Genomic DNA, 27,335 nt, shown 5'->3' on the forward strand with positions numbered 1-27,335 from the left:
TTGCGATCTCTGATGCTGAGTAGTAAAGCCGGGACCTACCACACTGAATGCATGTGTGAGGCGGTCAGCCCAGAACACCCGTTCTCCTTTTCTGAAGCCTATCGCTTCTTCATCCTGAATGAATCGTTGGTGGAGAATAAAATCGTTGCCCAACAAGAAAGCAGATCCTTGGCCTTCAGATTGCCAAACATTCTGGATGATAAATGTTCCTCCACCAATGGTGATATGAACATTTTTTGCTACTTTCTTCATGGTGAGATGGCTTCCATCAAATGTAACACCAGTAGCTGACTTTTTCTTGTCTTCGTTCCAGAGTTCTTCTGGAATTGCAAATCTCTTTGCAACAGTAAAGCCTGATCCATTATCTACAAAAGTATGTAGATGATATTTCCTGTGATCAGGGAACTTGAGTCCGATCTCTATGTAGTTGCTGTATCTACTTGTAGAGACGACTTTCGATTGGTGAGGCTCATTTTCTTGAGCTTGTTCCGTTGGAATGAATGGTTTACATTCTTCTGGAACATTTTCCTGAGTGGGTGATTTGTCATCATCATCCCAATCTGTAGGAGTTATTTCCTTGCTGTCTGGATTACTGAACCAGGGGGGAGGATCATATCTGACTTTGTAATCAAACTTGCCGGAAGGTTGGCCAAGTAGATCCCATGTATCAGTATCCGCAGCTATCTCTTGTCTTTCTAAGAGATGAACATTTTCTGGTATTTCAACCAGTTCAATATCTTCATCGATTGTTTCTTCACCGATGATTTCTTCCTTTATTTCTGAGGAAGATGGTTGTTCTATAGTCGTTTCTTGGACTATAGTTGCTGCAACTTTTTTTGTTTGTTCCATGGTTTCCTGGAACAGAGTTTCAACTTCTTTCGCTTTTTTCTCAGCGAAATACTCTTCATATTCTTGCTTAACCCATTGGCTGACAAGACCTTTCTTGGTTTTTCTTCTTGCTTCAGCTATGAAGCATTCTTTATGATAAGTCTTCTTAGACTCTTCACAGAACATAGGAAGACCATTCTTTTCGTGACAGAAGCAGTAGTCACAAACAAATGAACCAGGGTTCACCTGATAGAAAGACATGAAGGATTCTGTCTTGCTTTCTTCCCAGTTTTTGATTTTCAAAACATTCATTTGTCTGGATTCGAAGTACTCTACTTCAGAATCATTCTCAGACTCTGCTGATGAAGTTTCTTCTTCAGATTCGTCAGACCAGGCAGAATAGACTGACCTGTCGTCATCTTCATCATCAGAATAGGCTATTTCGTAGCCTTTCATGTTTGCTACCTCTACTATTTGCTCATATTCTTCAAAGAGAGCTTTAGTAGATCTGTTACCCTTTTCCGGGCATTCATTGGCATAGTGCCCTTCAGCTTTACACAACCAACATCTGCAAGCTTTCTTGCTAGGTTGTTTATGCTGCTGAGTATTAGTATTCTTCTTTTTCTTGAAGAATTTCTTTTTTGGATCTTCATCCTGTTGCTTCTTGTAATTGGAGCTTTTCTTGAATCTCCAATTCTTCTTCTGATTACTCTTTTTGAATTTTTTCGAGTAATATTTTTCTTTTTTCTTCTTTCTGTGGAATTTGGATTCATGACATCCCCAGTTTGTGGGCATATCCAGTATTCCGTAACAGAAATTTTCAACTCCTTTGAGTTGCTTCTTGGCCATCTTAGCTCTAAGATTGGCTTTGCATTGCTCCTTCAGTAGTTGCCGGATTCTGTCGGCAATTCCTCCAACTGAAAATCGTTCAATTGGTTTTTCAGCTATGCTTTCTCTCACAGCTGTTCTCCATGGTTCAGGGAGCTTTCTGTGCAACAGATTAACTAGATCAGTATTCTCTAGTTCACCAATTGTACAGTAATATTCCTAAAATTCATTCAGGTATTCCTCGAAATATCTCATGTCACAGATCTTGAGAGCATAGATATTCGACTTTGCCGTTTCTTTGGCTTTCTCACTCAGATTTGAGAGATCTCCACAGAATTGATCGTACAGGGGTACTGCAAAATCATACGGAGACTTTGAATTTTTTATCTCTTCAAGCCAGTCTCTTCCTCTGGTAGTTTCCTTGAAAGATAGGTAGTACTTTTTTGCTACTCCAGTGAGAGTAGTTTCATAGTACACCTGCAAATCTGGTGCTTCAAATTTTCCAAGGGTCAGTGCAGAAGCCATCATCAGGCTATCTACCCATTGGTCAATGGTTTTTCTTTTGTCTAGACTCTTGTCTAGATTCAACCAGATGTCATAGTTCGTGATCGGAACTCTTGGCAGATTGTCCTCGGGGACGAATCTTTGAGAATTTCTTTCTCCTTTTTTACCCGTGGGGGCTTTCTGAACTGGGAGTTTCATTTCCCTTGTTTCTTTTTTGATGAAAGTTCTGGAGCTTCCTCCTTCTTCCATTTCAACATCTTGGTAAGGAAAGACTTTTCTTGTCTTTCTGAATTTGAATTCTTTCATTTCCTCGATTAGTTTTTCTAATCGTTCAGGACTTTCACAATTCTCAGCTTCTTTGTAAAGATCATAGAGCTTCTCAGCTCTGAGCATATGGACTGGTCTGCATAGATCAGCTTCCAGATCTTCTTCTGATATTGGTTCTTCAATAGTGGGTTTTGTACCACTGACACCGGCTTCTCTGGTGCTGTAACTTCTTCTCAGAAGATTGCTGTTTATCCTGATGTTTTCAGGACAGACATCACTTTTCCTGTGATCTTCGAAGTTGAGGCTGATTTCTCCAGTGCGTCTACTCTCGTAGATCTTTGCTTTTGCTCTTTCCGGCTGCTTTTTTGGACCCGACAGTTTCCATTCAAGAGGAAAAGTTACTTCATTCCAAGCAACCTTGTGAATTTGCTGTGAATGGTTTTTCTGGCTGGTGAGGAATCCAGTAGTGAGACCAGGGATGTTGGAGATCCTTGTCTTTGGTTCCACTGTGGTGCTCATTAGTTTATAGTACACTCTGTATTCTATTGCCAATTCTTGCATTTCTTCTTTCATTGAGATCCCGTCTGTCTTGACTCTCAGTCTGAGGCAGTGGGCTGCATCCTTCAAGCTGGTTGAAAAGTTGGGGAAGCAGTTGAAATATGCTACTTGGTTGCATAGTGATGCTTCTAGAGTTCCCAACAGACTAGCTTGGAAGTCTGTCAATCTGTTGTCTTGCAGGACACATAGGACTGAACAGTTGATGCCTTCTCTTGCCAATAGTTTTATGCCGACTTGGACTGCTCCAATGTGCATAAATTGGTATTGCTTTGCTTGTGCTCTGGCAACTTCAGCAGGGGTGATCATCAAGAGATCTGTTTCTCCTGTTGTTGAGGGGGTTGTGAATTCCAGTATTTTGAAATGATGGCTGTCCATCAGGTCAAATGTTCCCCGTCGGTAGATCTGTTTGAAATCTAGCTTTGGAATTGAGGAGTTTTTTACCTCATGCTCGATTTCATTGTATTCAAATTCTTCAGAATTTAGGAGTTGAACTCCTTTCTTTTTTCCAAAGATGCTTAACATCTTCATTTCTCTTTTTTCTATATTTTCCGGGTTTTCATACCGGATACTAGTCTGACTAGTAGATGGTTCCAGAAAAATCATGTTAGGAACACGATTTGAGTCTGGTTTTTCTAATGGTTTGAACCCATTAGTCTTCTTTTTTACTGTAGGCAATTTCTTGTCCTTCAGTATAGAATCCAGCGTTTTTTGCTGTTCTTTGATTTTTCTACTAACACTTGTTAGTTTTTCTTCTTCCGTTTTTGGAAGTTCTTTGATATAATCCAGTTTGTTTTCCAATCTTTCCAATTGGTGGATTATAGCAGGTATTGTTTCTAGTGTCGACTGACATCTAGATATTTCTAGTAACATCTTCTGATATTTCTCATCAGAAGCTTTCAGTAGAGAATTTATTTTCTCTAGTAACAATTCTGACATTGTCCCCATTAAGGAGGGGTTCTCCTTTGAGCCTTTTACAAGCTCTGATACCAGTGAGGTGCGGATCTAACCAATGCTCAAATAATTCAGAGGTTTTTGTTCCTCTTCCAGAACATATAGGAGATTTTCTATCTCTTCTTCTATCTTATAGATTCTAGTCTGAAGTCTATAAATAATATCCCAGTAATTGGGAGATTCTCTATCAAGGCTGTCCCGATAGGTAATTTTCTCAGTTTTTCTCTCTCTTTCTGCAGTTCTTTAGTAGTATGTTTGCATATAGCTACAAGCTCAAGTCTGTCTACAATTGAAATTATGAATAGTAAATTGTACTGTTTACCTTTCGAATTAGAGGATGACTGTCAGCTTCATATATATTCAAATGAAACAAACTCTGATGGGCCCACCACGTTTCTAAAACAACATATATAAATTTATGAAAGAGACATATGCAGATGCAGACTCTAACAGACAAAAACCACAAAGGGGTACTAATGGTAGGGATTTTGAAAAGACGGGTAGGTAGGAAAGAAATTGAGAAAAAGTTGTGTAAAAGAGAACAAAAATAATACACTGGGGTGTATGAGAAGTATTTTCCCAAATTTGGGGTGTATGAGCATTAACCCTAAATATTTTATTGGCTCTCAATAATCTTTTTACTGCCCTCCAATAATCTCATTATTATCTTCCAATAACCATTTCCACACATTTAATCAAACACCTTCTGTGCATTACCTAACTCGCCAATTTCGCAATAACCATTCATCAAACAACACTCTATCAGCCTTATTGGGTCGCGGAGCGAGCAAAGCTGATCCATCAGACTGTTGTAATTAACCAAAGAGGCAACAAAATCAGGCTTCAGTGCACTCAAAATGCGAAGAACACCCAACGTATTGTGTGGGGTTTGAGAATAGAGTAGCCTAGCTATGAGGACGTTGCAGGTGCGCTGGTCAGGGACGCAATCTGAGTCAATGGAGTGGGCAAAGCGGTGGTGGGCTTCTTCGAGGCAGTTGGAGTCGCAGAGAGAATGGATGACGCTGCTGAGGTTGAGCGGGTCGATGCGGTAGCCACAGAGGCGGAGGTGGTCGATGAGGTGGAGGGCTTGGTCGACATTGCGGTGGCAGGTGCAGAAGAAGAAGAAGAAGATTGGGAGGACCTGATCGGTAGTGGGAGAAGAAAACGAAGGATCGGTGTGATCAGGTTTATAGGCAGAGCCGGAGACAAGCGGTGAGACGAGGCGGCGTCAGAGTCGGTGGTGAGAGACAGAAGAGAGAGAGGTGAGAGTGAGAGGAGGGAGGGTCGGTGAGATCATCCCAATCAGTCGGCGCCGGAAGTCGTTCGCTGTGGTGAACTAGTTGGGGGGAGGGGGAGAGAGAGAGAGAGAGATGAATGTAATTTATTAATTAAAATGAGGGTAATATTGTTAATGGATGTTAGATTGGGTAAATGAGGTTAAAAAAACTCTTAGTAGAGAAAGTGGGCAATTTTTAGGCTAAAATTGGGTAAGTGGTCACCGCCCCTAAATCGAAACATGGCTCCACCACTGGTTGAATCTTACCTGAAGTACTAAAGCACTCCTTTGTTTTGATGGACATTGCTTAGTTATTTGTTTGTACAAATCTGGATAAGCCAAAGGTAAAATTTGATGAAGAGTTAAACATCACACTGATGGAGTTTGAGAAAGAGTAAAATGTTTTGATACTAACTTAATAGATAATTGATATTGTTGTAATTAATCATCACACTGATCGAGTTTGATAAAGAGTAAATAAAGAGTAAAACTTTGTTTCTTTATAAATACATTAGATTAGATTTGATATTGATATTGTTGAAAACATCTAAAGTAGAGAGATGCAATATTAAACTAAAACATTATATGAAAGCTAGTAGCTTAGTAAAGTAAAAATTCTACCTTTGCTCTATAAAGATTACAAAACAATCTTTGCATTCCCAATTTCAAATATATAGCAGCAAGTACCATATAAGAAACTCAAAATCGAAGTGGACATAGTAATAGATGAACAAGTAAAAAGAACTCTGCACAAAAAAGCATCTTTGCAGAATATTTAAACTATAAGAACATTATAGGCAACCCCTAGTGCTTCTTGTTGCTCTGCTCTTGTTTTTTGCCATGGTTATTGGCCTTTGTTTTTCTTTGTGCTTTCCTTCCTCTTAGGTGACATGAGGGATCTTCGGTTACCTATTTGTAATAGATTTTGGAATGATCATTTAAACACAGATGGCAAACAAGAGTGGAATACAAGAAAAAGGAAAGGCTACTTGGACTGATCATAATGTAGATGTCTTTTGTGACCTCTGTATCAAGGAGATTGGAAAAGGGACTTGTCCAGGCACTCACCTCACAACAAAAGGTTATGAAAATTTGGGCGTTAACTTTGCTAAAGAGACGGGACTTCAATATACTAAATCTCAATTCCAAAATAAGTGGGATTTATTAAGAAATCAATGGAAATTGTGGAAAGAACTAATTAGGAAGGAGACTGGCCCAAACTGAAAATTCTAGATGCTCTTGATGAATGGTGGTGTAGTAAAATTCAGGTTTGGAATCTTCTAATTATTTTTTAATGTGGCATTTTGTTAATTTACAATGAACTTATTTCAATAGTCATCTTTTTTAAAATGTAAGACAACCCTGAATATGCCAAATTACGTAAAAAGGTAATTAACCTTGATTTGGAAGAGAAACTAGATTTGGGCACCATCATCTGGTGCATGTATGTACTTCCACGTGATGATATAGAAGTTAACAATGTTGCAGTTCCGTTAGATACCGATGATGATTTGGCCTGTTCCATTGAGGTCATAGCTGATTCTTTTGGTAAGAGGAAAAGGACACCAACAAAACAAGTTAATGCAGGTACTGAGAAAAATAATAAATGCAGAGGTATAGGATTAAGAAAGATGGAAGGTGCAGCCAAGTTATCATTACAGATTGATCGGATGGTGGAATCAATTCAAAATAGGAGGACTGTGACTTCAGTAATGAATAAAGGTGTGTTGGGCACTTCTATTGCTGAAGTGATGAAATCAGTTTCATCTTTACCTGGGGTAGAGCCAGGTAGTCCTTTGTGATTTTTTACAACTCAGTTATTTCTTAGTCAAGAAAAGAGAGAGATGTCTGTCACCATAGAAGATACATATATCAAGATTCGATGGCTTTATTATGAAATGGAAACTGGTGGCAAACAAGATGACTAAGAAGCTACTAGGAAGAAACTAGCTATTTTGATTTTGAAACCTAGTTTACTTGTGAAGCTTGGACAAGTACCATGTGCTACTAGAATTTGGATAAACTATTATATATGTGTTCTATTGTCAGTTGGATATTTTTATTCCGTAAGTTGAATTATTAACTTGGAATGTTAATTTGCACTAGTCATCAAATATTCGGTTGATTATCTTTTTTTGTTTTACTTCTCATTTCTTAATTATTTCTCATTTATATCTTGTTTTTTATCTTTGATTGTATTAAGATAAATTGAATGTATGAATTGATGAATTGCAGGTCCTGTTTTCACAGTATAGACATTATAGAGGAGTTTTACTTCTACTAAGATGTATGTTTGTTGCTACGTACAGCTGAATATTATCATTACACATATCTTCTTAAAACTCCATGCATGAATTCTGACCAAATAGGAAATAGATGGATAATGGAATTACTAGCAGGACATGAAAATCGTTGTTATAGAATGTTTAAGATGGAAAAACATGTTTTTCTCAGATTATATAATGATTTACAAGATAATTATGGATTGACTAGTTCAAAGAACATATGTCCTATCGAGATAGTGGGAATGTTTGTGCATATGTTAGAACATGGTGTTGGGAATAGGTTAGTGTAAGAATGATTCCAACGTTCTGGAGAGACTGTGAGTAGATACTTTGCTATTGTCCTAGATAGTGTATGTTGAATGGCTATTGATGTTATAAAGCCATAGGATCATGAGTTCAATGAAATTCCTGAAGAAATATCAAGAGATGCAAGATATATGCCTCATTTTAAGGTAATGTTAATTTTTTTTCTGTTATTTTTTGCATATCTTGATTTTGTTCATAGCATTTAGTCATTTTAATCCCATATTATTTGCAGAATTGTATAGAGGCTATTGATGGTGTACATGTGTATGCCTCAATACCTTCTCGAGATCAAATACCATATATTGGAACGAAAGGCATACCGACTCAAAATATGATGGCGGTGTGTAATTTTGACATGCAATTCACTTTTGCATGTGCCGGGTGGGAAGGAACTCCACATGATACAAGGATTATTCTCTCATCTAAGGAATGATGCTTTGAAGTTTCCTAAGCCTCCCAATGGTAATGACTCAAATTATGCAATTTCTAAACTTAACAAGAAATTAGATTATCATAGTTTTTATTTTGATAGGGAAATATTATCTTGTGGATGCTGGTTACCCACAAATGAAGGGATATCTAGGACCTTATAGAGGTGGTGTGAGGTATCATCTTCCACAATTTCGGTACGGTGGTGTTTCTAAAGAGATATTTAACCATATGCACTCATCTCTTAGGAGCGTCATTGAACGTACTTTTGGAGCATGGAAAAAAAAATTTAAGATTTTAAAAGACATGCCTAGTATCCCTTCATTACACAAGTCAAAATAATTATTGCTACAATGACGCTTCATAACTATGTAAGAAGGCATAGTTGACATGATATTCATTTCAATAATAGAAATAATGTCCAAAATGAGATGGATATGGGGGGGAATGCACAACAAGAACATGGTATAACTACAATCTCGGGGCACAAGAAATGGATGTAGTGAGAAACGATATTGCTGCAAGTTTAATGAATGCTCGTTCACCATAGAAGATCCATTTGATATTTTCATATGATGACGTGTTGATATCAAGAACTCTTCCACCTTACCAATCTCGTTGGTGATCAAGAAATGGGAGTGATTTTTGTTGGCTCCATTTTGATTCTCTCCTTTCCATTGGAGATTGAATTTTCGATCTATATATTTTGGCAATGGAAGTAAATTGATGTGCTAAAGATTTTGTATCCTAGAAACATCGAATGAACTATGTTTTGCATCCTCTACTCTCTATGTATAAGCAAACAGCTCATTTACATATTAGCTATCTTAATTGTTTGATTGGAAACAATGCTTTTGCATGGACCTTCCAAAGAGGTACCAAATATCCCACTTTGATGTTCCAATTGCAACCAGTGGCTACATTGATTTGGATATTCTAGTAGAGTTTGGTGGTGGGAATAGGAAGTTTGGCATTACAAGACTTCACATGGAAGAGGATGCAAGGAAGTTTATTGATTCAGTCGACAGAAGTTACTCAGAGGAAAGAACCCATGTTTCCTAGCAATAGTATAATTAGAACATGAAATATAATGTACGTCAAAGACACTTGCAAATGATTACACACTCATGTAAGATAAATATGAGTAGAGTATAACTTACAAAGATAATAAGTGTTATTATAAAGATCATAAATGTTATTATTTCTAAAAATATGTATAAGTAACATCATTTTAACTTCATGTCCTTTTTAGTCATTTTCTAAACTCACAGCACTTTTATATTAAAGTTTACCAAACACTTAAACACTGCTTTTGTACTCACAACACTTTTAAAAACACAATTTACCAAACACCCAACTACTTAATTTCACAGCTGATTATACTCACAGCACAGCTAAAGCTGCTTTTAAATTAATAACCTCGGGGCCAAACTCGCCCTTAGTCACGTAGAGAGACAAATTCAATAAATTTATCCAGATAAACATTATTATTTATTGGTAGCAATTTAGTGCTCTTTCAATATCATTTGACCTCCTGCACTTTATTTTATACAGCTTCTACGAAGCTAGTAGCAAATCGTACTCTTAATTTTTTATTTTATTTTTATTTTTATGAAATACGAGTTTTCTTGGGATTTTTAAATCTCCTTGCTAACCTCGCATACACTGTGCACCTCCATTTTGCTTTTAAAATGCAAATTTGCTTACGAAGCCTCATATAAATTCATAAAATTATTATGATGATAAAATCAACATAAAAACACTAAATTACTACTATAATTCCAACTCCACGACTTAAACCTCCATTAACTTTTTTTTTTTTGTATTCATACATAAACAATATTAGATTAGTCGCCTTGTGACTGATGGGTGATTCAAGTATTCTGAATGAAGTGAATTTGTTAAAGAAACTTCATTGCCCAAACTGAAATTAATTTTTCATTTTGTAAATCTTCATTAATGTATTTCTTAGCTGATTAACTCGTTTTAATTAAGTGTAAGTTCTTATATATGCCCATAACATGTCCAACTTTATATATATTTATTTATTTTTGAATCAATCACAAATCGGGTTTTAATTGCATTCATCGCAAGCCAGAATGACCATCACATACCCTTCCACTGCCATCTTAAGACAGACAAGAAGATGTAGTAGTACCCAATGTGGTGCATAGGAATATGTCCACTCATTTGCCATCTATTGCACCATGATTACAAATAGCTTGAATCCTTCTTTGATACTACTCCAGAAGATTCGCTAGGATGCCTAGACAATATATTTAGGGTGCAGAAAATAAAGTGCATAGCCCCCTAAAAAAAATAGAGAATTATTGAAAATAAACAAACAAAAACTATCTAAAACCACAGTAGCCCACAAGGGCTCATAAAAAAGCAGCACCCAAAGCTTAAACATGACTGGCCTGGCCCAGTTCAAGCATCCACCCCTATGTAGAAATCTACTGCACGCAATCAGAGTGTATCTTCGATGCCACCGCCACTATGAGCGTGTCACCGTCGCCATGCCTCAAGGAAACATTATCACCACCATCACACCTTAAGGAAAGATCATCACCACCACAACGCTGCCATCTTGAAGACACCAATCAAAGCAGGAACATCTCGGCCAGACCCAAATCCAACCGGGTTTGGGCCTTTATGCCTCAAGCCTCCAACAGATCCTCGAAAAAGCAACATCGTCATCGCCAAGCAGAACCCATATTGCGCTGCCCATGTCATCCCATGAGGCAGTGCCCACGATCGCCCTAAACAGCAGAAGAGATTCAAACCCGAGCAGAATTGCCCACTCACTGTCTAAACCCCAAACACTACAATCCAGCCTAGGGCAATAGCAACCATTCCTCGCTGGCAGCATCCTAATGGCAGCGAGGCAAGTACCAACGTTGACACTAGACACCGCCGGATGAGAGGAAGATTATTGGGTTCACTCCCTGACCACTTGCGGCTAGGGTTTTCTCTCATTCTGTTTTTTTTCTTTCAATATTGTCCAACTTTATTAGTTTGTCAAAAAGAAAAGGGTGATTCTAGTTGGACCTCCTAATTTGCTCTTTGGACCTCCCATCCCAATTTTTTTCAACAAACTTCCTCTTTTGTCCTTGTTTGTATTTTACTTTTTTTTTTTTTTATATACCTCCTACAATGATACGTGCAGTTCCTTTGAACATCAATTTTTTTTTATATTTGCCCGGTAAGAAACTATATACATAGAGATAAGAGGAATGATTAATATATGACCACACCACCAACTTTAAAGTCTAAACTCTATACATGGTGTGGAGGGCCATCGACAGGTTCGTCAAAAGGGATAAATACAGGCATACAACAGAGTATTTAATTGAGAATTACAAGTGCAATTATGTTGGAGTACAGAAAAAGGGCCAAGCTGGAGGCTACATTCTCAACCCAAAAATCCACAAAAATTTTTGGGTTCTTGCATAATTTAAAACCACCTGCACATCTTAAGTGATGTAATATGCTCTTTACAAGTTCTTCTTTTCCTCTTTAATTTCTCATGGCTACGGAGTTATGAAGTGCATCACAAATTTTGAATAAAAAAATATAAAATAAAAATTCTATGATTCATTTTTGTCAATTGGCTAAGAACAATTGCGAAGAAAAAAGTGTTTTTAGAATAATGACTCTTGTGTATCACTGTTATTCATTTTATATATTTAGTTTTTTTTTTAATTATAAAAGAGGGTTAAAATAGGAATTAAATTTTGACAAAATTTAGATAGATCCAAATAGTAAATTGGGAGGTCTGAATAGAACCAGCCAAAAGAAAAAAAAAAGTGATTGTATGGCAAGATAGTAAAATGTTTTATTTATAATTTATCATCCACAATCGTTATTTTGCATGAGGCTAAATTTGTAAACTGGTAACTCAGAAAAGATAAAAGTCAAACAAACTCTTTATAAAAAGTTGGGAGAATTCCATAAATGATCACTCAACTATGACTCATTCAACACTTTGGTCACTGAAGTTTCAAATATATCACTTTGGTCACTCAACTATTACACTGTCAATCACTTAAGTCACCCAAAGAATATTTTTTATAATTTTTTTTAATGAAAAAAATTAACAAAGTGACTTAAGTAATTGACAGTGTAATAGTTGAGTGACCAAAGTGGTATATTTGAAACTTCAGTGACCAAAGTGTCGAATGAGTAATAGTTGAGTGACCATTTGTGAAATTTTCCCTAAAAAGTTAACCTCTTAGAAACCTTTTTTCTTGATAGTAGATACAAACTTGTAAGTGGGGGTATATACTTGGTTGTCAATTTGTGTAGCATTTTAATCAGCAGAGGGCATTGTTCTAGTTTTGAAAAAAAAAAAAGTTTAATTAACAAGCGCTTAAATGAATATCTCTCAACTTTAATTATGAGAGTTGTAGGATACCAGTTCGCGTCTCTTCGAGTTTTTCTTCTAGTGTACTTGAATAGCGCACGTCCAGTGTTGGCCTTGCATCTACGTCAGTCTTGGTCGTGTGATGTTCGGGCTGTTGCCGAACGGGCCTCAAAGGTCTGTTGATGGCTGTTTTTAATTTGTTCTTGGATTGGAGGTTGACAGGATCGGTGCTGGATCTTGGTATGTTGCTGCGGTAAGGCATGTGGGATGGACAACTACATGGTGGGTCGAGGAGCAACGCATATGTGGTGGCTTTGATGGAGGCATAGGCAGCGGGGTTTTTAGGTGGTGGCTTGGTGCGGCTTTGCACAGTGCGACAAAGGTTGGGTTGGGCTGTTTGTTTTTGGGCTCTGGCTAGGGCAAATTGTGGGCTATTGGGCTGTGGCCTCTATTTTAGTTTAGTTTTGTTTTAGCTAATTAATTCTCTATTTTGTTAATTGAATTATCATTTATTCAAAATTATTTCTCAACTTTAAACCTTATGTGTGATTTAAAATAATCTAATAAAGAGTTGGTGAAGGGTAATAAAAGAGAATAAAGGCACACCATGAAACACTCTTTGGTAGTGTACGCGGGGTCAGAGCGTAGCGTGGTACTTGTCCATCTCTGAGTTTTGGAGCTCTTGGAAAGTTGGCGCAATGAAGATCAAGGAAGATGTATCCGACACATTCATATGGAAAGTCCACTTATCTGAGCTCAAGAACAGCCGAAATTACTCTGACACTTCCACCGTCGGTGGTCTTAAATGGTGAGCATCTCTTCTCTCTTTGTTTACATTTTGCTTCAGTTTTCATTATGTTAAAGATTATAATCTGTTGTATATTATGTCATCATCATCTTAGCTTTCGAAGTTGACAAACTGTTGGGTTTTCATACCTGATCTGTTCTGGCCAAGCTCAGTCTTTTACCCATGAAATTTCAATTTCAGTAAATAAGCTTTTAATTCTAGGTTGCATAATAGCTTTTAGCTGAGAAGAACTTGTTTAAAGTAATAGTCTTTATTCGTGACGAGCCAAAAAAAAGTATGTAGGAAGGGTTTTCAAAAGAATTCTCAAATTCTTACGATTAGTTTATTGGTTCAAAAATAATCTATCATATGAGTATGATGTAGTAGTTTCAAAATTGGTGCTTTGTTTTTTTTCGAATTTCTTTGTTCGTGGATTTTAGATACTCCCAACAATTTGAGGAAATGGTCCTGTATTCCGGCACTTTCTATCCAAATGTATTGTAGAACGGATAGCTTTGCTTAGTTTATTGGTTCATTAACCCCAGATAGAAAATAAGAGGAGCTTTATGATTAATTTGTGGCCCTTTCTTGAGTTGTATAAGCAACAAGCTGCAAATTAAGTGTTCCGCTCAACTTTTAAATCTTCTGAAAATAGCAACCATCTATGCTTCTACCTAGTAGTCATCAAATAATAGCTCATAAGGCCAAAGATGGTCCTTAACTGCAACATCATTGACATATAATGTTATTAGTTTTTTTATGTGCTTTTGGTGTGTCTTCACTTTTTCAGGCAGATTATTGCATGTCCAAGGTTATGTGATGAAAATTCCTGTGGAGCAGTTATCATGTACTTGGCTGTTGCAGATGCTTCAGGATTGCCAGTTGGGTGGAGTAGACTTGCCCGCCCTACCTTTCCTTGGTTAATCAACTTGACAGCAAGAAGTCAATAGCAAAATCTACAAAGGGTATTTCTTTACTACTGTTCTATAGAAAGGACATACTATGTATGTACAGGATATTACACACACATACATGTGTCTCTGTTTCTTGTTTGTATTTTATCATTATTTCTTGACCTTGATTGAATTCATATTTCATTGACACATTTCTGTAGTAACTTATAAATTTGAGTTGATTTGTTTATTATTGTTTCTTTGTACCTGCTGATCCTTGTTGTGTTCTTGATTGTTTTTGTTTTTGTTTTTTTTTTCATGGGCACTGTACTATTCAATGAAAATCGGAGTGAGTTGGGCTTCAAGTCGTTCGTGCCTGCTAGTGAGCTTTATGACAGGACTGCTGGTTATCTCATGAGCAACATGTGTATTATAAAAGCAAAGGTTGCAACACCAATCCTTAAAATTGAAGACTCCGGAACTGAGATTTCCTCAAAGAAAGAATCCAACAGGAAGGAGCCTTCAAATGTGAATTCTGGGCTAGCTCAAGTTTTTTTGGCGTTACCTAAGACAATTTCTTCTGAACAGGTGGCTGCCTTACAAGATACTCCAGCTTCTGAACCATTTTGCACTAAGGTTGCAACCCCAGTCGTTATAATTGAAGACCCGGGAACTGAGATTTCCTCAAAGAAAGAATCCAACAGGGAGCAGCCTTCAAAAGTGAATTCTGGGCAAGCTCAAGTCTTTTCAGCAGCACCTAAGACAATCTCTTCTGAACAGGTGGCTGACTTACAAGATACACCAGATTTTGAACCAATTTGCACTAAGGCTACTCATGATGACCGGCTGGCCCTTCTGTAGTTGAGAAACTTGGTGGAGTCTTCACCACCCCATCACTTATAGAATTCAGGGGTTTAGGGCTCATAGACAAACATTTTGTTCCACTGCTTGACGAAGTCTGTTCATGGGACCCTTCATTGATTGAATGCCAGAAGAACAGAACTAGTACATTTAGTGAATGTGCATTCAAATCTTTGGGTAAGCTACCGCATATTCTAAAGACTACAAAGGTCAGGGATATGACTGAGGATAAGTTTGGGGATCTTCAAAAGTTGTGGGAAGAGCTTGATGTCTTCGGATTTGACTTGGCTTGGTTGAAGCCTTATGTTCAATGTTTTGGGCAGGAAGAATTTTATAGAAATGTCAGGGAAAGTTATAAGATTGAGGGAACATGTGGATGAGTTGGAGGTTGAATTAAAGAGACAGATGACTGTACTAATTGCTGAGGTGGATCTTGAGATAAAAAGAAGAGACTTGGCAGAGACAGACGAGTTAGATTTGAACTGTGAGCTGGGTTATGGAAGGAAATAGGCATGTCTAATGCTCATTAACATTTGCATTGTATTTGTGATGTATTTAAATACTTATGGTAGGATTATTTAAACATCAGTTACTTCCATAACCCAGCTCACAGTTCAAGTTTAACTCGTCCATCTCTTCCCAATTAGATCAGTGAAGTATTTAAATACTTGCCTTCTAACTTTGTTCTTTCAATGTTAAGAATGTAACAGTATGCAATTCCTCCTTTGGAGCACTATTAAGTAGATGAACTCATTCTAATTTCATTCTTTTGTTCTTTTTCATTTTTTTTTCTCGCCTTTTAGCTGGCTAAAGTATTTACTGTGATGGAATACTGTCTGTCTGAGTCCGTTGTTGCCACCCTCTTGCTTTTGCTTCTAAACCTGAAGGCTTGAATTCAAAGTGAATGCGAAGCCATTTTCTTTATGGTAGAATACATTTTCTTTATGGTAGAATGATTAGCAGATCAGATTTTGTACATTGTACTTGATAGGTAACCGAGTTTATATTCTTGCAGTTTTTATTCAATAGTAACTGATGTTTTTCTTCATGACGAAATTTAATGAAAAAAAGATAGATAATTTTGTAGATTCTTTTCATATTGTAGAATAACCAGCCATTGACAAAGTTTGATACAAGATCAGGATAGATGGTTACAAGGTTTTCTGGTTGTATGCAATTAGTTTCTATACACTCTTGATTTGGCACAATCCATAGGTAATAGAAGCCAAAAGAGAATGATTTATATATCAGAGACTTGCTGATTACAGAGAAGCAAGCCAGGTTGCAAACTTGCGAAGGTGAATATTAGTACTTGCGAAGTCAGTATCCCAGATTGCCATCCTTCAGTGCCACTCTTCATGCTTTTGCTTCTAAACCTGAAGGTATCTGAATTTATATACCTGCAGTTATCATTCATAATTTGATTTAATATTTAGTTTCATGCTTTTCCCTTAATGAATTATTTAGTCAGATGAGATGGATATGTTTGTAGATTATTTTCATAATGTATAACCACCAGCCATTGACAATAGTTTGTTGCAAGATTAGAATAGTGCCTCAGTTTTCTGGTTGGATCTAACTGTTCAGTATGTAGTTTATACATTCTTGATTTGGAAGAATCCATCAGTAATAACAATAGTAGAGTTAAACTTCCTTAAAAAGCTCACATTCTTATATTCATACAAGATGATGACCATGAGCTCTAATGCAGATACACGCATATAAGGTGCAAGCACCTATGAACTACCAATATCAATTGATCAATCTGCTTGCTTTTATATTTCAATCTGTCATATAACTTCCACTAGCAGAGAGAAATTTATGTAGAAGTCTTGAACTTGTGAGATATAGCAAAAATTAAAAGTTAGAAAAACAGGCAGTGATCCATTCAATGCCCGGCTTAATGAGTAGAAGGAAATGGCCATACTTTGTATATTTTGCATTAGATGTACATCTTGAAATGGCCATAAGTTTGCATTTCCTCTGCTGCCTTTACTTGCATTAGAAAATAGCTAGACTGATTATTCGTACTCAACTGGCTAGCTTGTTTACTGGTGAATGTAGAGAAAAAGGTTCTATGAACATCTACAATCCAATCTAAAAGAAAGCGAAAATATGCATGCATAAAGTATAACCTTCAACTAATAATTTGATCCAGGAGTATCCCAGGTCTCAGGGATGATGGAGTGAAGCATACAAAAGTTGTCTTCATCGGTTCCACACTCAACAGTACAATCTGATGTATTCAAATTATCCTGCATAACCTCTTCAATCTTCTTATAAATTTCTGCTACACTCGGCCGATTTTGTGGCAATGCTGATACACACTTGAGAGCAATGTTGAGCAAAGGAAATGCCCACTCTTTTGCAGCTTTAGCAACCTCCTTGTCAAAGACTTCACCAGTCCACTCCTCCTTAACCATGGCAGTAACCCACTTAGGAAGGTCCATCCCACTTGTTTCTACAGTTTTGCCAGTCAGTAACTCAAGAAGAATCACTCCAAAACTATAAACATCGCCTTTCTCAGATAAATCTTTCTCCGGGGCTGTATAACCATTGGAGACGATGACACATCCTTTCAGGGGGTCAAAGAACTTTGAAATTCCATACTCACTGATCAGTGGTTCATCCTTTTCATCAAGAAGGATGTTCGAAAGCTTTAGGTTCCCATGAGGGATGCACTCATCAGACCTCTGGTATATGAAATCTAAGCCCCTTGCAATTCCGTGTGCTATGGACAGCCGCACCCTCCATGGGAAATCCCTCTTGCCTTCTGTGTAGTCTGCAGATAATCAAGGGGATACAGTCAAAATGCACGTACTAATCAATAGTTCTTGTGAATGTATAGTGAATTAATTTTCAAATATTACTTTTTGATTTTCCTAAGCTCATTTGATCACCTTTTATATATGAGAACTCAAGCTGCTTAGGCTTATTACTTGCCACTCTATCATTGAAATTGCCTACACTAATGAGATTTGTGTTTTGGGTAGGAGTAAAAGCAAAAGGATGTTATGTGTGTGTATATGAATGCAGTGTGCACAAGTAGAGACTATAGAGTAAAGTTTGCATTGGTATGGTCAATTGATGCATTGCTATTAATAGATTTATTTATTTATTTTATCTCAACTTACCCTGAAGCAGGTTTAGCAGACTCCCATTGTTTTGATACTTATATATCACAAGCTTTTCGTCGTTGGTAGAATTGTAACCAACAAGAGGCAGAATGTTGGGATGCTTTCTGTTCCCTATCTGATTCATTGCTTGGCCAAACTCCTCAAAGGGTACCTGCAACTTCTTCAGCCTTTTGACTGCATACAGTGCATTGTTCTTGAGTATTACCTTGTAAAGGCTGCTGCAAAAACTCTGGTTTCTCAAGTCTGCTGTGGCTTCAAACAGGTCCTCCAACTTGAAACTTTCATGCTCTTCAACAAAGAACACGAGCTCTGACCGATTCTCAACTGGCTTCTCTTCCTGTCGAACCTTAGCTGGAGGTGATTTCGGAGTAGAGTACTCTTGAATTGACTTCAAAATCTCCCTCTGAGTGGCTAAATTAGCAGCCTTCCTTCCCGCAAAGAATATGAACACCAGAAATAGTCCTATCACACAAACTACTGGTAACATGCTCCACCATCTCTTGTACCACTTTTTACCATCAGGTTTAGGAGGAGAACTAGGGCTCCCAGACTCTGTCATTATCCGCATTGGATGCCCAGCCTCTACTTTGTCCATGGCATCATATCGCTGTGATGTCTTTGATTCCTTGAAATGTGGATGAAGTTGATATTCCTCTCTCGAACTTGGGATGTCCCTAGTAAAATAATTGTTGGCGATGTACAATCTCCTTTGATACTTCAGTTTATTCAGAGCCTTAGGCACACTCCCACTCAGAAGATTGTTGCTTAGATCCAAATAGGCTAGTCTTGTGCAGTGCACTATGGAGTTAGAAATAGTTCCTCGGATGCGGTTTCTTGCTAAGCTAACAACTCGTAGATTCGGGAGCTTGCATAGTGAATCTACATCAAGTGTACCACTAAGATGCAGATTTTCAAGCCTTATTTCTGTTATGCTATTACCCTCGGGGTTGCATTCCACACCTTTCAACTTGAGCTTGCAGGAATATGGCACATTGTGGCCAACATTCAATACATGTTCAGGATCAACAGCTCTAATGAACCTCAGCAATGATTCAAATTCCGATGACTCACCTCCCTTACATACCGCAGTGCAGAAGGAAAGGACTCCAATGAATATTAGGCCCTTGAGAAACAGATTGAAACGGCTCCTGCTCTTCATTTTTGTTCGCTCTATTTCATTGTTGGACTAACATCAGAAATTGAAGCAACTGTGATAGAGAGTTTTTACTTTTTTCCTTGAAAAATATCTCAAATCGGAGACATTGTCTCACATTAATGTCAAGGTTTGCTGTAATATTCTGGTTCATCAGATGAGGACATGTTTCGTATATTACAAAGTTAATCTACATGTGGAATAACCAATGTTCTAAACAGCTTGCGGATCGTTACGTTCTATGTATCTGATTTATTCCACCATTTAAAATTCAATATTGACAAATTTACGCAGGGTCAGAAAGCAATGTATCAAGTAAGTGAACCAGTCTGGATTAATATGACTGCTGGTTACTCTTCTGGTTTATCAATCAGCCCGGCGGGTATATCCATTTGGTAGAAATCATCTTGAGGAAAATGGTTATATACAACGTCTTAATCAAGGGCCAATCTAGACGGGATGTGAGAAAAAAACAATGTGCGTCTTTTGGAAATTCTGAAAACAAATTGTGGCAGTTTCCGAAACTGCCAAGCTTTCTATGTGGTGAAGCAACATATAGAGCTGTTATCGGGTGTGACCTCCTCCTAGAAGCACCAAAAGTGCTTATGAGAAAAAGAGGTGTTTTTGCCGTTATCTTTGTGGCATGATGCAGGGCTTTGCTTCCAACGTTGGGTTTGGCATATGCCAACAACATGAAAAGAAAGAGTTATTTGCCTCGAAGGTTTATCCGTTCATGTCATTTTACATCCTCAATTTCGGTGGACTTGTTAATTTGGACCTTTTTTTTTTTTTTAAATTATTTTTTCTTTGGGTCTGAATTACTCCCTATTCTTTTTACTCATCAAATTTTTGTGATTTTTTTATTAATCTCCATTTTCCACTCTGTTCATCAAATTTACCATTTTTCGTATAAATTTTTGTCAAATATTAGTCATGTAGAGATATTTCATTATTTCAAAGGCAATACACAACTTTGAAAATTGGTTTTAATGTCTTGCACTTTTTTTTTTTGTGGCTAATGTTTTGCACTTTGAAAAATTTAATGAAATGATATATGTACCCTTCTTATGGGCCGTTGAAATGATCAATAAATAACTCATGCATGACAATGGCATGTAACAAAAGATTGGATGAAATGATAGGGGTTCTCATGTGATCGAGTTGAAAATGTTCTCTTACGCCATATACAATTATTGGTCGTGGTCTCAAGTTTATATCTAAAATTTGTGAAAATCTCATCTTCAACAAGTGGTTACGTTATTACAAAAAAAAAAAGGAAAAAAAAAAAAGGAAATATACGATCAAGATTTGGCCTCTTGCTCTCTTGTTAGCCATTGATTTAGGGCACAAGTGGGTGGCGTGGATCCCATCATGTGCAATTGGGTAAGCACGTTGCACGAGAAGAGGGAGTTCAGCTCTAAACTCTCGGAGATGGCCTGATAACATTGAGCGAATTGCATATAATGTCATTTTGATAGCTTTGTTTCAACATAAAGTCTATATTTTTCTCAATAAGGCCACCAAAATATAAATTCCAATATTAATAAAAATGCCACCACATTTTTAATCTCATTATTAATAAAAATGATCATTTACCTAAATTTGGGGTTAATCAACCCCATTTACCTAAACATTCTAAGAGATTGACTACTTAAACAACAAGTTACACTTTTTAACCCCACTTAGACCATCTCCAACAGATGGGTCTTTTGCCAGATGGATACCCAACGTCAACTTTTGACCAACCAAACTAATCTCCAACCCATTTGCCTTTTACACGTGGAATTGACATAAGAGTCTTCTCTGTAAAATTTGACAACTTCCTCCGTTTCTGTCTTTTATTTTTTTATTCTCTCTCTCTCTCTCTCTCTCTCTCTCTCTCTCTCTCTCTCTCTCTCTCTCTCTCTCTCTCTCTCTCTTTCCCGTCTTTCTTCCTCTCCTCTCACCCAAAAATTCAAGCTTTCCTCTCTTCAAGTTTCTTTTCTCTTCTTGAATATTAGGAACATGGATCAAAATTTATCATATTCATCTTCAGATGCTGCAAATGAGGAATTTTGGGATCTTGCCAATTCATCATCAGACGAAGAATTGATGAATCTGGAGATTGCTGCTCTACAAGAGAAGGGAAGAAGAAGACGCCGGGGCTCAATTCCTGGTCGCATATATAAAGATGTATGTATTTGAGAGCTTTCTGAATCTTACAATTACCATTTGGAAGTTTGAATGTAAGATTTGTGTGAAAAATAATCAGTTGTCTCATCCAGTTTCTCGCATTACTCAATGGGATTGATTTCATTTACAGCATTAAACCTTCTTCTGCAAAAGATTCAGATAGTGTGCATGTGTGTGTGTGTATATATATAAATTTTTTTTTTCAGGAGGATTCAAATACTATATATTCCATTCAGATGTGACCTGCTAATAGAATAGTTGATCAGATATTTTGTGATGAAAGAACAGAGGGTGATAACTAAAAGGATTGAGCATGTATTAGATGCCGAACTTTGTCATCATCTAGAGCTCAAAATAACTTTTAGATCACATCAGTTTATAAATACTGTAATTTTTTTTTTTCTGATGAAATTGATGAATGTTCAACAACGCAAAAATGACCACATCAATCTCTGTGATGTTAATCCCTTCAAATGTCAGAATCAAAGTGTGTGTGTGCAGACTGTGGAGGGAGAAGAAATTGAAAACCTGCATTGCATATTGGTTGATGAACAGGTCAGAATTTTAAAATCTCGACTCCAGTAATAGCTCACAACCAATCTATCACTGAATGAATATCATGTTCAAAAAATTTGGTGTAGACCTACTCTCTGAAAAGCCATTTCCAAGGGTGCGATTTGGTCGGAAAAGCCACTTTTCCCGTTGGAAAAAGCTGTTTTCGACGGCACCTAGCCGTCGGTGGTCCTCGGAAAAAATATCATCGGAAATAGTCTTTTTCCGACCAACCCTCGGAAAAAGATATATTTTCGATGACTAGACGTGGTCGTAAATAACTTGTCGGTGGTCGGAATTCTCACTCCTCAACGACGACAAATATTATTTCCGATAAAAGATGTTTGTTGGAAATAATTCATTGCTTGTAGGAAAAAATTGGTTGCTAGCCAATCCATTTTTTTCCAAGGACTTATTTCCGACAAATAGTAATGGTCGGAAAAAACTATTTTCGATAAGAATATTGAATTCCGACGACTATTTGGCATCGAAAATGAATAAGTTACAAGGGTCATATTTTCCTCGAAAATTGATATTTCCTGTCGAAAAAAATTATAATCTAGTATTTCTGAAAATGATATTGTGGTCAGAAAAAGTGGTTGGAAATGTTTTTCCACGAGATTTATTCGTTTTTCCTCCCATTCAATTTAATTGTCAATTAACCTAATTGTAAGAGGTAGATGAATCAAGATAATTTTTTAATTAAATATACAAGCAGACAATTAAATGTTCATAAAAAACAATGGCATTAGAAGAAACATAGTTAATCATTCATACATGTTCAGAAAAAGATAAATATTCAAAATTTGGTCTTTATAACACAATCATTCTTAAGCAAGGAAGCTAACAATATATCTAATAGAAGTCCTCATTAGAGTTTGCATCATCTTCATCAGCAACATCTTCAGCACCATCTTCATCAATACCATCTTCATCATGGTGTGCACTTGAATCTGTTGCAATATTGTCCTATTGTAAAGTATGAACATACCTAATTTAAATTAAAGAAGACACTCCCATATCAACAATGTACCAGGAGGAAAAACAAAAAAAGATACTTCATTAGATTAAATAATAAGGTATTTCCTTAACTGCATTTCATTAGATTAAATTTGAATGGAGTTTCAAAGTAATACAACAAAATAACATCTTCCTAGAAGATACTTCTGCAGATTTTCAAGCAAGAACATAACATGGATTTCAATTGCATCTAGATATTAAGAAGAAATTGAGCACTAACCACTATCTTCTCAGCAGCTTTACAAATCTTATTGACTTTGGCCTCAGATAAACATCTAATTCCAGTCAAGTTCTGCCAAACAACAATCAAATTAAGGAAATCCAACTAGAACATTTACAGCTTCAAAAATTCAGAGGTGAAGTTGGCTTTACCTTCTTGGTGAAGTTGCCAGGTGTAGATCCCTGCGTCCCTAAGCTTCAACATCTCCTGCATTGATTCCCCGAGCAATCGATTTAGTCACAAGGATCCCTACTACTCTCACAATCCGTGACTAGGTCACTCATTCAAAAATGTGGCACACTTTAGTTCTAGTTATACTAGTTTTGGAAATCCTGAAACAGCTAGCCTTCTATCTTATCTGTTTATCAATTTAAGAAATGTGATAATATGCAAAACTTGAGTAGATTTTCCTAAAATTGTAAATGACATTTGAAATAAGATTGTCAGATCCAAGTCAAATTAACAGTCTATGAATACCTCCACACGTCCTTTCTCATTCCTATTCCAAAGTGCAGGATGCACAATTTTATTGAACTGGCAGGTTTTATAAAAAAAAATCTCAGCAGCATGGTCAACTTTCAAAATTCACCAAAAATTCATTGCAAATCCAAATGACAAGGAATCAGTTTTGAAACAAGCATTGGGATGTCTAGTTTAATATACAGAAAAACCAGAACTTAATGATTCAAATAGAAGTTCAAATCTCAACAGAAAATCAGAGAACTTTTATAAATTCTGAAACTTTCTCAATTACAGACCAAACTTGGAAAATTCACAGAACGTTTACTTTATGTCGAAATGCGATGAAACTTTTCAGATCCTTTCCTAACTAACAGAAGTAAAACATATCAAAAATTCAGGTCATTTGGACGTCAATAAGTCAGAAAAAAGAAATACCAAAGAAGGCTGTACTGCAGGACAGTTGCCGCAGATATCCAGCAAATCCACTCATCTTACTTGGTTCATATTCATATAACTACGCAAGATTAGAATAATAGTAAGAATTGCAATTAAGCTAACTGCTAAACATGTTCATTGTAATTGCCAATCTGCCATTGAAATTAGCTCTAAATTAAAAAAAATTAGAGAGCATACAAAGAGACTAACCTGGTTTCCGAATGAGACATTCCTGTCAACCTCTCAAGTAGCCTCTCCCTAGCAGGCACAACAGCACCAGGCAGCCTCTCATTCCCACTCAGCAGCATGGTCCAACCCGATTACCCGTACCCGATTCCAGCTCCACGCTCCTGAAACCAACAAAATTCAACACCACGAAAAAACAGAATTTGCCACAACCCTTACCCAATTTGATTCTAATAGAAATCGACCCAGCAATCTCCGTCTTCTCCACATTTCAAACCTGCAGATTCCAGTCCTCCAAAACACAGATTCCATCTATGGTGTTCGTGCAGCTCGGATATGGCCGGTGTAGAGATGTTGCCGGTGTAGTGAGATGGCAGCCGGAATTCGAAAGGGAAGGAGGAACAGTGGCGGCCGGGAATGGCATTTCCCTGTGGTTGCAGAGGGAAAAGAGAATTAGAGAGGTCGGGGAAAAGAGAGAGAGGGAGAAGAAAGGGTCGTGCGGCCCAGAGAAAGAAGATAGAAAAAATGAGGGGCTGCTAGGGTTAATTTGTCTAAATACGTGATATTAGGAAAAGTCGATTTTTCCCATAACAAATTCCCGAAATCTTCAACGAGAAATAAACTTCCATACAAAGTAACTTATTCATATCAAATCCGATTTAAGCATGTCACGTATTCACAAACTCGGTATAATGTGCTCTACGACTTCTCTCAAAGAAATTTTCTCAAAATCGAAGCAGAACAAAAAGTAACATCCTTAATGTCTACTGTATACGAATGCATATATGTGTGGAAGGATAGTCGTACTATATATGTAGTATGTATGTGATCGATAATGAATAGTACTATGTAACAGTACTTTTCGATAGTAGTATGTATGTGATCCTTCATTAACAGATCTTTTCTTTGGCCATTTTAAGAGATCTCTTATACTTTTCGATTATATGTATGGACATCTCCACTATTCAATTTTAGGTCTTCATGAGTATATTACTTATACAAGTTTTCAACACAATTGACGATTGTTAAGATAGTCATAATCATGATTTACTGTTAGCGTTTATGGTGGAATCTCCTAGTTAGCATGATCTCTTATCTATATAGGGCGGAATTTATAGTTAGCACCCCGGTTAGCGCAGAATCTACCAATTAGCATTATCGTGATTTACCATCGATGTTCTCTTATCTACTTCCGCAACTAATAATATTGGGTTAGGGCGGAACCTCCCAATTAGCATGATCGATCGATCAAGTCTTATATAAATCCAATACACAAATATGTATCATGAATATATATATATATATATATATATATATATATATATATATATATATAGGGCTTCTTGGGTGCGGACGTCCATACCATGCAGACGGTACGGATTTCCCTTTTTCCCCCACTTTCCGGCCACATTTTCACATCTTAACCGTTCAGTTTTTAGGTCATAATGTATAGATCACCTCTACAAAATTTCAGCCAATTTGGTGATCGTTAAGGCATCCAAAACTGCAATTTACCATTATAAATACGAACGGTTCCGATTCTACAGATTCGGTCCGTTCGTGTAAATTGCAATTTTGGATGCCTTAACGATCACCAAATTGACTGAAATTTTACAGAGGTGATCTATACATTAGGACCTAAAATAATGAACGGTTAAGATGTAAAAATGTGGCCGGAAAGTGGTCGAAAACAGGAAATCCGTACCAAAATTTCGGTACGGACGTCCGCACCTGAGAAATATATTATATAAATAAAATATAAAAAATATAAATAAAAAGAGTGACTACATGCGCATACACTGCCATGTATGTAGTTATATACAGCTGAATTTAAATATGAAGATTGGTTTTGACTTTTAATTGGCTCATGATCATAAATTAGCTGTTAGCATGTAGTAAGCACAAGATTGCAGATGACTCGGGTGATGCTATTAGCATGCAGTAAGCACATAGATAATTGGTTCCTTCATTTGTTGTGAAATATGCCAAAACTGTGGTGTACAAGTACATATATGCATTTGCCTTATAGCCCTGTGGTATCTAATTATGTGAGAGACGGAGGTCAATTCAATGGAGTTTGCACCTATTTGTTTTGTTCTTTTATCATCTTGGCTTTAATATTGATTACAGGGAGCTTTGGACGGTGGTTTGGATATTCCACACAGTGATTAGAGGTTTGCTGGTTTCTCCAAGGACAACAAGCAGCTTGATGCTGAGGTACATCACAAGTATATCTACGGTGGCCATGTTGCTGCATGCATGAGGGTAAGAATCAAATTGCTATTCCATGCTTGCTTCTTTTGTTTGACTAATAAGCGTTGATTCGTGTTTTCTGATATTCTTGATTATATGTGTTCTAGACTGTGATGGAGGATGAACCAGAAAAGTATCAGAGCCATTTAAGTGAATACATTAAGAAAGGAATAGTAGCAGATAACATTGAAGAGATTTACAAGAAAGTGCATGCAGCCATCAAGGTCGACCCTGCAATGAAGAAATCTGAAAAGCCTCAACATTCGGAACACAAGAGCATAATCTCAATTGCATCTCAATTGATTTACAAGATAAAAAAAATAAATAAAAAAAATAAAAAAACAAAAAAAAAACAACATAAATATAATTTTATATATTAAAATAGTATTCAAATTTGACATAGCCTTTGGAGCTTAGGGATGTCAAAACATTGTTATATCAAATTTGCCATGTCATATGTCAAATTTAAATTTGACCCAAACCAAAAGAAAAAGCCATTGGAGATGCTCTTACCCAACTCTTTTTGGGCCTGTTTTCTTCAAATTTTTAGACCGTTTTGCCATTTTGTAATTGTCAAAGCTGAAAATTGAAACAGAAAGAGATTTA

The 27,335-nt window shown here is 36.8% G+C and overlaps 1 protein-coding gene and 2 long non-coding RNA genes across 9 annotated transcripts; 1 reads left to right on the forward strand and 2 right to left on the reverse strand.

Annotated features, from left to right (window-relative positions):
* Positions 1 to 17,182: 17,182 nt before the first annotated feature.
* LOC112167085 (probable inactive receptor kinase At5g53320) lies at positions 17,183 to 19,435 on the reverse strand. The gene is made up of 2 exons (XM_024304052.2): positions 18,274 to 19,435; positions 17,183 to 17,921 (listed from the first exon to the last, which is right to left on the reverse strand). The coding sequence occupies exons 1-2, from the start codon at positions 19,433 to 19,435 to the stop codon at positions 17,281 to 17,283; spliced, it is 1,803 nt and encodes a 600-aa protein (XP_024159820.1). The 3' UTR covers positions 17,183 to 17,280.
* Positions 19,436 to 21,334: 1,899 nt separating this feature from the next.
* LOC121053122 lies at positions 21,335 to 27,156 on the forward strand. The gene is made up of 4 exons (XR_005810838.1): positions 21,335 to 21,601; positions 22,103 to 22,156; positions 26,607 to 26,741; positions 26,837 to 27,156. It is a non-coding gene; the product is annotated as an uncharacterized LOC121053122 (long non-coding RNA).
* LOC112166302 lies at positions 22,876 to 24,997 on the reverse strand. Of its 7 annotated transcripts, none has more exons than XR_002923187.2 (5): positions 24,501 to 24,997; positions 24,291 to 24,369; positions 23,546 to 23,600; positions 23,394 to 23,465; positions 22,876 to 23,106 (listed from the first exon to the last, which is right to left on the reverse strand). It is a non-coding gene; the product is annotated as an uncharacterized LOC112166302 (long non-coding RNA). The 7 variants fall into 7 exon arrangements; XR_002923189.2 differs by having other exon boundaries at positions 22,876 to 23,122; XR_002923186.2 differs by having other exon boundaries at positions 22,876 to 23,144.
* Positions 27,157 to 27,335: the final 179 nt, after the last annotated feature.

The sequence above is a fragment of the Rosa chinensis genome, chromosome 5 (assembly GCF_002994745.2).
Source record: "Rosa chinensis cultivar Old Blush chromosome 5, RchiOBHm-V2, whole genome shotgun sequence".
In the NCBI taxonomy this organism is placed as follows: domain Eukaryota; kingdom Viridiplantae; phylum Streptophyta; class Magnoliopsida; order Rosales; family Rosaceae; genus Rosa; species Rosa chinensis.

Coding starts and splice junctions, on each gene's coding strand:
- LOC112167085 (XM_024304052.2), bottom strand. CDS start 19,435: ATGAAGAGCAGGAGCCGTTTCAATCTGTTTCTCAAGGGCCTAATATTC. Junction 17,922..18,273: donor TCTGCTAAACCTGCTTCAGG/GTAAGTTGAGAT, acceptor GATTATCTGCAG/ACTACACAGAAGGCAAGAGG.